Source organism: Lynx canadensis, chromosome B4, assembly GCF_007474595.2.
Source record: "Lynx canadensis isolate LIC74 chromosome B4, mLynCan4.pri.v2, whole genome shotgun sequence".
Classification (NCBI taxonomy): domain Eukaryota; kingdom Metazoa; phylum Chordata; class Mammalia; order Carnivora; family Felidae; genus Lynx; species Lynx canadensis.
In genome coordinates, this window is record NC_044309.1 from 91,029,242 (window position 1) to 91,041,539 (window position 12,298).

The following is a 12,298-nucleotide window of genomic DNA, read 5'->3' on the forward strand; positions in this document are numbered from 1 at the left end:
CTTCTCCTAACATTCTCTTCACTTCCAGCCTTGAAGAGTCTGGGTTTCATTTTACTTAGGTAACTTAAGGGTGTTCCTTATTTTATTTTTATGGTAAGTGCAGGAAGAGACCCCATCTTCTTTGAGTTTCTCTATAGGAATCACAACTACAGCCACCAAAGGGGACATATAGGACAGGAAATATTCCCACCTCTCTAGACTATGATTCGATCTGGTTGGAAAGAGAAGTGATTACATGTTATAATCATATTAAACAGATGCATGGGGTTCTTTCTTATATTTATCAGGAGGGAGACATAGTTTTCAAAACATTGATTTGGAGTGAGTAAGGAACTGAGAACAAATGTTTCATGTCCAAAGTCACCCAGAATATAAGGAAGGAGTCTTGAAGGGAAAAAAAATCACCTCTTTGGTTACCGTATCAGATCCAAAGAGCAAGAAAAGAAATTTCAAACAAAAAGTTGTCGGCAAAGATAGTACAAACTAACTAATTCAGTCTGAAATTGTTCTGGGCAATCAGTATCATGTAGATACTAGATAGCATTTCAGGGACCTCTGGCATAGAGCTGGGAGCCCCTTAGCATCCACCTGATTATTTAGGCACCAGAAAACACTCTTCCCACAGACTCCGACCAGCCCGCCCATCTTCTCCAGCCCATGAGACAACGGTGACTGTTTCACTTACGTGAGCTTTTGAAGTCTTTCTTTTTCAGTCTCCTCCTCATCATGGTCCCGCGAGGGCTAGTGGAGTAGAGGCTTCGAGGTAAAGTCCCCATGTTCAGGGAACTCAGGCTGTATGCACTCATGGAGGTAGGAGAGAAGGGTGAAGACACCAAAGCTGCTGTAAGAGAGTGGAGACTTGGCACAGAGCATTCTCAGGTGGGGTGTGAGCCTGCTACCCTTGCCAGCCAGGGACAACCCCGAGAGACACACATGGCAGCAATGGCTAGTCAGTGCCCCGACCGGGCAGAGACCAGGTCTTAGAAGCCACGGAGATGGCACTGTAGAATCTCAAAGTTACAAGAGCCCACCGCTGCCTGAGGGGCAGCACGATCCTCCTGAGCACAATGCAACCCAGAGGGAGGCTCTATGAATTTTGCTCTAGACACACACAGAGATAAACATGAAACCGCGTTTCTGCGTAAACAACAACTCCGTGCATCCAGTACAGACACGCATCGTTCGCAGATCTTTTCTGACGTGAATTTCACAGTGGTTCCAAGCACACAAGGAAGTTCTGAGCACATCGTATTCTATATCATATTTTGGACTGTTAATTTCCGGACCACATATAAAGCATTAGGAACATTTACATCCTTCTCTAATGACAAATGCTTTCTGATTGGGGGGGGAGGGCGGGAGGGGAGAAGACTCAGAAAGATGTCAGAAACGATAAGTTGCTATTACAAAAAAAGCACATAGCACCCATGAAGCCAAATATGGTATGAATCAGATGAGGAAGAGGCAGAATATAATTTTCACAAAAGACCAGGAGGAGAAAGTCTGGAACATTACGAGGGCTGTTGGGAGGAGGCGCCTTTGGGGCTGGCAGGGCCGGAGCTCTGCAACGGTCGGGGTGGGACGCATTAGGGTATTGGTAGGTGTGAAGGCTGCAGTGGTCGCTGGCCCAGGAATCCCACGCAAGTTGCCTGTCGCTCCTCTGAATTTTCACTGCCCACATGAGGTGATGATGACAAATAAGAACAAACAAACAAAGAACCAAAAACAAAACAAAACAAAACAAAAGAAAAAGTAACTGAACTGTACAAATAAAAAGTGTAACAAAAAAAATGAAAGCTGCTTGCAAAGAAAAAGAAAATCTACTGGCTTTGCCCTTTCTCAGTGGTCAGCAGAACAGATGATTAACATCACGAATGGAAGCCTTCCATCTTCCCAAGAATAATGCATGTCGTTCGCCAGCCCATTTTTTCTTCTTTTAAAATGACTATTGAATCAATTTCTAATCTCCCCCTGCGCTTCACAGACCAGATTAAAAACATTTTTTTTTTTAAACTTAAAAGTCAACGCCATAAAGATCTATGGCACGTGATTAGTAATTAAAGATTTGCGCATCTTGGTCAGTTAGTAGCGCTTGTTTTGAGAAAAAGAATAGAAGGAACAATAATAAATCATGCTGGCTCATGATTCAAGTGCTTTACCAGTCACATATCACAATTTACTGTTCTGACATTTTAATTACAGTCTGATCCATCACTTGGACTTGATTTTTCTCAAAAAAAAAAAAAAACCACTCTTAATCATCTATCAATATCAGAATCATATTTGTATCCTAATAAGTAAAGGTCTCAATAGATTTTATGCTTTTTTGTATCTTTGAAAAAAGATATGTTTACATTTGAAAGAAACAGTTAATTCTCAAAAGATTTCACGTGTTCTTATATTTTCTTAAGACGCCACAACATTTTAGTTAAGCTATTTCAAAATTTTCGTGTCCCCTTTATTGAAAAAAAATGTGTACTGTGTTTCCATTCTAATTTCAATATTATTTAGACTTTTTTCTACCAGGTGTTCTGAAAGATGAGCAAGGTCATGTTCATTACTATGTCCGATCCGAAGTTTTTCACTGAACAGGAGTGAAAAATAACAAATGAACTCGTACCTCCTTTTAGTATCATGATTCTAATGTGAGGTGCCTTACATGTGAGTCATTTGACGGTATTTATTCATGCAGAGAATCAAATGCTCCGTAAGTATTTAAAGGAAGCTCATTTAGACAAGGGCTTAAGTTGTACCATCTGTGATGTCAGCATCATTGGCCACTTCACAGCCTTTCTGGGGTAAGGCTACCCGTGGAACCAGAGCCCTAGCAATGAAAGAGCGCTGTGGGCTGAGGCAGGCCTGGGTTTCAGTTCTGGCTCCAGCCCTTCCTCTCTATAGGACCGTGGCTAGTTACTCAGCCTCCCTTAGCCTCAGTTTCCCCACATGTCAAATGGAGACCACGAAAGCATCACCCCCGCAGGACCACCGTGAGAAATTATGCCCACGGGTCTATATGCAAGGTGCTTGCACGGTGCCGGTACACTCGATAAAAACAGATGAACTCTTACGGATAATATTGATTCTGCCTACTTTCGCTCTACTTGCCAACAAATAAAGTATCTTTTGAAGGAAATACGTATCTCTCACTCAACAAATCTCACTCACTGGACACTTAGGTTGAGAGAGTATCACTTGCATAGCCACCATAATTCTACAGCCCTAGGCGGCCCAGCCGGTTCCTTCTGTGCCGCTGCTGTTTCTGGTTTGGGTTCCATCTGCCTCTCCACCATTCTAGTTCCAAGCCATCACCTCTACCTAACCTCTGCAACACCTACAGACTTGGCTCCCCACTTCATCAACTGCATACTTACCTCCCAGTATCTGTATGACCTGATAATCCTTTAAATATATAAGGTGGATCATGTCACTCCCATTTAAGCTACTTCAATGGGGTACAATTACAAAGAGAATCGAATGTGACCCCTACTTATCTCTGCAGGCTTATCCCCTATCACTCTCCCCATCATTGACTGTTTCAGCCACCATTGGTCTTACTGCCGTTCTTAGAACAAGCCAGGTTGCTTTCCTGCCTCAGGGCATTTGCCCTTGCCATTCTTTCTGCCTCGTGTATTCTTCTCCCAGTTGACTGCGTGGTTGCAGTCGGTTGACTCCTTCTTCTCCTTCGGGTCTCAGCTAAGGGGCCGCCACCTCCTCAGAGTTGTTCTGACCACCCCCAGCCCAGGCTGAATATGCCCGACTCTATGCTACCCCATTAGTATTTTATGTTCTTCATAGTACTTATTCACTTAGTCTGAAGTGGCTTTATTTATTTAACATATTTTAAATATTTGTCTCTCTATACTGAAATTCCACGAGGATGGGAATCTACTTTGTCTCCCTCACTAGATGTCTTGTAGCACCTAGAATAGTGCCTAGTCCATAATGACTGATGAATCAATGAATGCATAAGTGAATAGGAATCAGCCAGAGTGTGCATGTCTACACTGCGGCAGCATTTTCCTCGTGATAAAGAGCGTTGCCGGGGAAGTTCATAATGGGTTATCTTTCCCCATCCTCATTCTCTTTTGGGGAGTGTAAGATGACTTTTTACCAAGATGCAATCGTTGCTGGGTCTGGCTCATTGACCCCAACAGCCACTCCGATGTCCTTTTTACAAAGTACGGTCTGCGTTTCAAATGAGGGCAGGGTATAGTGAATGGACTTTAGAAATCCACACTCTCTGACCCAGTTCGTTAAGGACTTTGGACATTACCGGGCATATTTAAGGATGGTAGCACCCAGTTAAGTTTGGAAGTCTGATTCAAGGATCCCTGCCTTCAGCCCACCCGCACTACACTGCCTCCTGCGGGCATTCCGAGATTTGATACAGATACATAAACAGCAAGTTAAAATAGAATACTTTTTACATCTTCCATGATGACCTCACTGTTGGAGTCTTAAGAAGTATCTGACGTGGAGGGTCCTTTGGTTTGTTCTCTCTTCTAACTGTACCCTCTTGCCCTGTCTGGGATGTCTGAGGGGCATAGGCAACAGCTGCTTTTGTGGTTGCTCCTGGAACTCAAAAATGGAAGGTCCTCCGGGCCCTGACTCTATTGAGCCTTGCGATTCTGCTCCCATTTTCTCTTTCAAAGTCTCATGAACTTCAATCGTGATTATGTCTCCCAAATACCCTCAGTAGGAACAATTTCTAATCTTATTGAGAGCTCATTCTTGTAAGCACTTTTAACGCTATTTAAAAATTTTTTAAATATCTATTTACTTTTGAAAGAGAAAGAGAGACAGAGCTTGAGTGGGGGAGGGGCAGAGAGAGAAGGAGACACAGAATCCGAAGCAGCCTCCAGGCTCTGAGCTGTCAGCACAGAGCCTGATGCGGGGCTTGAACCCACGGACCGTGAGATCATGACCTGAGCCGAAGTTGGACGCTTAACTGTCTGAGCCACCCAGGTGCCCCATTAATGCTATTTACCAGCAAAAGGCACAGTTAATCTCTTTTTTTCCTAGCTGATGTGCCCGTTTCTTTATTTCTCTGAAAACACTATGGTGGACGCTTTCTTGTGAAACAAAATGTGGGAAATATATTTCCATCTACCATGGGATGAGACATAAGCGTTCAGGGATCAGGCTTCCTGAAAAGATAGCCAGAACTCTCTTGTGGAAAAAGGGAAAAACTATGTAAAACCACTCTACCACATAGAAAAACATAAGTTTGAGAATTATAAACAACATAATTTGGGGGGGGGCATTCCCCCTTATTCTTAACTGTGATTTAATTATGTTTAGGAGCTAATACTTTTGCCTTCTTGGAAATGCAAGTCTGATTTTAATGTAAACTGTAGGGAGATGCCTGTAGGCTAGAGAAGAAAGATGATGAGCAACTTTTAGCCAAAGTAGATGATGGGGTCAGAAATGGAAGCTTGAATTATTTAAATTACCAGCCCCGACCCTGCACCCCTCTGAAAAGTCACAATGACAACAGGGCTTCCATATTAAAAAAAAAATAATTTGTTCTTGGTCTTCATGCATTTTAGTACATGCATTCATCCTCTCAAATTGTCTTGACAGGTAAAAATATTTAATATTTCACGAGTTGGAAACTATTTGGACTATTTATGATTTATATACAGGGCAAATAAAAAGGGGAAAATGAGGTTGCTGAAGATAATGACATTTTGCAAGGGTCTGCTCCATATTTCTGATTCACCGATAGCAGAATTTACCAAGCCAAATCTCATGCTGAGAAAGCGCTACACAGTGTATATCCTTATACCTCCTGTGCTCCAAATCCAGTGACGGCTTCAGATTAATTTAGAAGAAACTGAGTTTGAGAAATCTCTCCCCTCTGCCAGGGTGTCCCAAGGGGTCTCCTGACCGGAACGGTGTGCATTCCCATGACCTGTACCTCCTGGAGCCCCTTCCCACTTCTAGGCAAATGAGGCAGAATTTCTTTTCATAACCTGCCTATACTGCATCACTTCTCGGCTCCATTGTGTAAAATTAAAATCTGATAAAGGTAATGCTGTACTAGAGATTTTCATTAGCTCCAGGGCTGTCTAAGCTCCATTTAATTAAAAAAGGTTGCATCCAGCTGACTCATTCAGTATGAAAATTAACCGGTCCCTCTGTTTTTTCTTCAAACTGTGGAAAAGCGCGGTGTCTTTCAGAAGGTGGGAGACACATAATACAAATGATCTCTTCACAAACAAAATTTCAATTCCGGAGAAAATTGTTCTCTTTCTCTAAACATACAAAAAAAAGTGCTCTTCTCCATTAGGGCCCCCTGACAGCACTAGTGAAGCTTCAAGGAATCGATTTCAGGGAATAAAAAAGGGGGGCACTTGACTTAAGGGAAAGGAGAGAGGAGTTGGAACAAAGAACCCCCTTGAAGAGTCTTTCTTCAATGTGATTTTGGGCTCCAAGTCCTTTCTCTTGTACTGGGTTTTGTTTAAAGATGCTTAGGTGGATGGTGTACAAACACTTAGCAAATGTACCTGTGAGCTTCAGACAGTGAAAATGCAGGTCCCCTCAGCTGACACTTGTTACTGAATAAAAGCAGTCAAATATTCTGACACGCCCAGGAAAGATATTTCATCATAAAGGTCGTTCCTTTATGGAAGGGCTAAGGAAAAAGCTATTCTGGCAAACAGACAAACTGTAGAGAAAGTCAACCTTGCACACAACTGTTTTCTCCTCCCCAAATTTGAAGCGTCTGCCATTAATACCCATTTTATAATTATTTTTAAAAAGTGAGAATTTTATAATTTGCCTTCATCGTCCTTGAGGTAGCGTGGACATTCACTCTGCGTAACAGGAAGTCAAATTATTCCCCTTCTCTTCACACTCAATTTGCAACAAAGGCTTCTTCTTCTTCTTCTTCTTTTTTTTTTTTAAATATCAAATAGTACAAGCCTGAAAATTCTATTTCAAACAATGTTTCTTTCCTCAATTTTGAGGTTTCAAATAAATTACATTTGGCTCAGGAACAAGGATCTGGGAGACGAAGGAAAGTAAACAAAAGATAACCCGCTGCTCTGAAAGAAATGATAAAGCCAGAATTAGCCTCTGTGTCTTTCTGCTTCTAATTCTGGGAGAGAAGCAATAACTGTAAAAGCAAGATAAAGAGATTTATCCAGATGGATCCTTCTCACCATGCTCAGGTCCCTTCAGGGCCAGGCGGGTCTGATGATGGGGAAGAATCTCCAGCTTGACCTGGTCAGTGGTGTTGGCCAGGAACTGGGTGGCTTCTGCCAATGTACAGTATTCCATGCTGGTTCCGTCGATGGACAGGATGTGATCTCCCACGTGAAGGGCGCCACATCTACGGAAAGGAGAAATACTCAGTGCGATGAGGGCTCTTGTCTTTGGAACATGACGTTCATGTCCTTCGTAGTCGTAACATTTCACGCGGTTTGCATTTACTTCAAAAAGGAAAAGTCTGAGTGTTATAGGAAACACCATCTGTCAAATGTGAAGCACCTTGCGTATGAAGAGGAATGTGGGAGATACAGAAAAACTCAAGGAAATGTTCTTCTCTTGTGCCTCTTAAGAAATCGTATTATTTCAGGGTGGTGGTGCCAGAAGTTGAAGGGCAGTGTGTGGGAGGGAAGAGAAGAACAGGAACATTTTTCCCCTTGACTTTCTTCCGTGATTTTTCCTTGTTGGTTTGTATATCTATAAATATGAGCTGGTCAATGTTCAGGATGTCAAGATGTGACTCACATAACTGGAACAGGATCATTTACAACTAGTTTATGTGTGAATGGGAATAACTCGGGGAGATTCAGCTAATGCTTTTTTCAGAACTCTCTCACACAAGCTGCCAAATCACCAGTTCTTTACTACTGTATTATATTTTGTTATTTTCGAGTTAAACATCGATTAGTACAAAAGCTCTCGATGGCGATGGAAATTATGCAGGAGTCAAAAGAGCCATAAAGGAGGCCTGCGTGGTGAGTGAAGGGAAAGCGGGGGCTAGAGCTACACCTTGCTGAACTCAAGAGACTGGCTACTGCATGAGTTGAGAAAAGCAAACACAGCAGTCAGCATCCCGACGTACCAGTCAAGTGGACAGCTCCTTAAACTGGTTACCCCCTGCGGAACGGGAAAAAAAAACAGAGGGAGAAAATTAAAGCATCCTGCACCATTGAACTGGAGAACACCCCTGGATCAATGGCTGTCACTGTTAAAGGGCTGAATGTAGGGTAAGACCACAGTGGAGCTGTAGACTGACCAAGACAGGGGTTGCTGCGGGTTACTGCGTCTGAGTTGGAGGTTTCCCAGGTAAGGCGAGGGCATATGAAAAAGAGGCTGGGAACATGCAAGGGAGGCTGGGCCTTTTGGAGTACGTCTAGAGACTTCCACAGTGAAAACAGTCTACTTCTCAAGACAAAAAAGCATTTCAACTCATCCCTTCTGTCTAAAAAGTTCAAGTGGAAGCACTTAAAGAGCTTCAGCTGTAAAGGTGGGGGGGCGTTCCTATCAGGAGCTGTGAAATAACTTATTAGGGGGTGAGGTAGTCTTTCTTCCCCCCCTTCTCACCTTGTAAGTCTAAAATATTAATTCGCAAAAAGAACTCAGGAAAAAGGGCTTTTGTTTTTATTGTGTCATAGGAATGAATGATGTTTTCAGGGGCCCTTGAAGATTGTGAAACCCTAAGATTAACATTCCGTGACAGCATAAGACTTCTCTTTAAAGACTGCATTATTTCAAAAATATTGTTTTACTTATTTAAGAAAAAAGGAATAAGATTTTATGGTGGCAAGATTTAACTGTTAACAGTTCACGAAAACCCATGACTTCTCTAAATGGAGAACACAAAACATATACTTAGCTACCTTACAGCAAAACCAATCTATCACCCTAGAACATGGTAGGGAAACTTGTTCAGTTGCTTGACTTCCTTTTTTTCCTATTTCTAAAGGCCACACCAAACGTCTGGATGAGGCAACATAACATCTGGGGTGGCTGACAGGTGGGTTAATTTTTAAGCCCTAGAACCGTAACTTGTTTTCTTGATGAAACTTGTATAGATGGGCAGAAGAGCTCTTTTTAAAATCAGATATGTACATGTGTGAAGGCATGTGTATATGTGTATGTATCACATGTGTGTATATGCGTGTGGAAATATATGTAGATATCTATTTTAACACTCATGCAGTTTTGAAACGTAGGCACTTTCTACAACACTCACCTGTCCGCAATACTTGCAGATTTGATTTTGTCTATGACAATGACCTGTTTGTTACAGCACATCGAGGTAGTCAGGGCAACCCCAAGGCTGGCACCAGGAGTTTTGGCAACTTCAACTAGCAGTGGCCCGGACGCTGTTGCCACAGAATCTATGGAAGAACAAATATCAGAAAACAAAACAAAACAAAACAAAACAAAACAAAACAGAAACCCAATAAGCAAACACAGACACATGAGAAATGTGGAGAGTGTTCAGTCTGATGTTGGTCTGGTAATGTTAGCACTGAAACTTACATTTCCCTCCAGGTAACATGACCCCTGCCAGTGGTAACTTCTTAGGGCATGTTTTAGGACACGTTTTAGGCATGTTCTATTCAGCTTGCGTATCTAGTAATATGTGCACAGATTTATCTCTTCAATTAAAATTTAAGCTTCACATCACTGGGGATAAAGTTTTGTGTATCTTTATGCCCTCTTGATCACTTGGCACAGTGCCTGGAAAAACTAGGTTTCTCAGTAACAGTTTTAAAAATTAATTAATTCAAACATCTCAGCATCTACTGTGGATGGATGGATGGATGGATGGGAGAGAAGGATGAAGAGATGATGTCTCTAAATAGCCAAATACTGGGGATGCATACACTAAGTTGAATTTGTAAATCCTTTGGATCTTTCTTTATCCTGGACCTGATCTAGGGTCACCTCACCCTCAGGAGTCACTTTACACCGCACACGCTTTACTTTTGGCTTGGAACACTCTTTATTCCTTCAACTCCTACTTGGGGACTCCGTGTAAACATCAATTCTTCTGAGAAGCCTCTCCTGACTCACGATTTGGGAGATCACTTTCTCGCGTGCTCCTATAGCCTGCTAGATGCCTTCAGTTGTGGCACACGCCTCACTGTTTCATAGTGGCCAGTGTGGATTACATGCTTCTGTCCTTTGCCAGACTGCAAGCTTGCTGGGAAGGCAGAGATGACATCTTATTGATCGCACCCTCCTCAGTGCCTGGCATAATGACCGGCACATAGGAGGTGTGCAATAAATAGTTGTCAGGTCTTGTTACCCCTGTTTTAGTTGTCCTTCCTTCACTAGGGGAGACGATTCTGCTTGCTTCTCAACTCTGATAGTCAAGTTCTGTGGCTAAGGCAAACGCACATAATCTGTTGCCTCAACCTTCACCCCCTGAGGTCTGCTGTCCTCCCTTTCCTTGAGCATGCTCCCTAGCAAGGTTGACCCTCATGTGGGCTCTGGTCCAGCAGGGCCTTTTCTCCCATTATCTTTATAGAACTCCAGAAGGACTTAATTAATTAATTAGGGATCGTTTGGCATATTACGTTAGTTTCAGGTGAACAATGTAAGGATTTGACATTCGTATACACAGTGAAATGATCACCCCAAGAATAGAAGGAATAATTTTAGAAGGACTAATTTCCAAAATCACTTCCCACAGACTCGGCTGGATTTTAATAGATAGCTTTGGGAGGTGACGATCACAGATATTCTTCCACTTTTTTTTCCATGTCGAATAAATTTCCTTGGCTTAACAAATGAAAGTAATAAATTTTCTCTGTTACTTACAACTTAATCTCTTACGAATGACAGAAGCTGCGAGTTGTTCCTTGGTATCCCACACTCCCTTCTTTCTTCAGTAATAAGCTTTCCAAGTTTTAGCTGAGCAAATGTCTTGCCCAGCTAAGGACACTTCCTGGCCTCCTTTGCTGGGAGGTGCAGCCATGTGACCTCGTACCAGCCAATGGGAAGTGAGCCCTTCTGAATGTGCTCTTCAAAATGATGGTTGTGCTTTCCTGTAGCTCATTTCCTCCTTGTTGCTGTTGCGGTGTGGGCCCAGAACCGGTGACCCATCTTCAACCATGTAGACAAGAGCAGGAAGCCACACAGAGGAAGCTTAGGTTTCTGAAACCCTATATCCAGAGATTGGAGATCTCCCGATAAATAACCTTCTATCATATTGAAGCTAATATTTTAAGTTTGGGTCTTTGTTAAAAGCTAAATCTGGATCCTGATAGGGCTTTCACCTGGAGTCTATCCCTCCAATGTACCTTTCTTGAATTCTAAGGGGCAGCTATTTCTAACTAGGTATTTGCAGGTGTAAATTTTTAACAAAACCATAATCAACCATTATCTAGTACACGCTATGTATGCATTTTTCTTAAAACATTACATCACGATTAAGGATCAGAGTTTTTAAAGAGATTATCAGCCTATGTTGTGGAACATGTTACCAAGAAACAGAAGAATATTAGCAAACTTGCAGGGAATTGATTACTCACAAAAAGCTTTTAACTTTTTGTTCTTTAAGGATCTAATTAGTCTTTCAGAACATTTTGAGAGGAAGGCAAAGGTGCTATATCAGGTTGTAGTGTCTTAGAAGAATGGAACAATTAGGAGAAATTGTTGGTAGGAAAGGAGGCAAACCGAAATCCACAAGCGAAGTGCTACACATTAAATGCATATGAGTAGCTGACAAAAAAGGTTTAAGGAGGTAATGGGAGACCTTTGCTCCTTTTAGCTTCGTAAGTGCCTGTCAGTGTCCTGCTGTCACTGAATAATGGATCTTTCCATTTGGAGAGGGGTTTTGGTATTAGACTGATGAGAATGGAGTGAGTCTAGAACAAGTATCAGGTTCCCTTAGACTCTGAAGTAGATGATGTGCACACAATTAAAGTGATTTATGGGGGGGTGGAGGAAAGAAGCATAGAAAAAGGGAACCAGATCTTCTGCCACCATTAATCTAGAAGAGAAGAGAGATCAGACCCACAGCTGCTCTGGTGCCCCTCTGTGAATGGGAACTAGAATAACAAGTTCTCTCTAAGTAGTACTTTCCCCAGTAAGGCTTCAAAGGAACAAGTGCAGCATTTCCTTTTGGGAGAGCCTAATGTGCAACTAATGAGTTTCTTTTAAACTTTACAAAGCTTCAGAATTCTGAGAAGAGACATTTAAAGTCATGGTTAAGGGAAGAAACAGTGTACTTCTAAGCTGGGCTCAGGGCTGGAGGCTCGGAGGGTGATGCCTGGCTATGCTACCAACTTACCATGTGGCTGAAGCCATCGTCTCCCTTTCACCTCAT

General features: G+C 42.3%; 1 protein-coding gene across 1 annotated transcript in view; it reads right to left on the reverse strand.

Annotated features, from left to right (window-relative positions):
* The window catches only part of GRIP1 (glutamate receptor interacting protein 1), a 177,205-nt gene that overhangs the window by 73,613 nt on the left and 91,294 nt on the right, over nt 1–12,298 (reverse strand). The window contains exons 8-11 of the mRNA XM_032593792.1: nt 9,209–9,356; nt 7,167–7,336; nt 1,516–1,671; nt 686–841 (exon numbers count right to left, since the gene is read on the reverse strand). Of these exons, the coding sequence (XP_032449683.1) occupies nt 686–841; nt 1,516–1,671; nt 7,167–7,336; nt 9,209–9,356 (630 nt within the window). The remainder of the gene's footprint in view (nt 1–685; nt 842–1,515; nt 1,672–7,166; nt 7,337–9,208; nt 9,357–12,298) is intronic.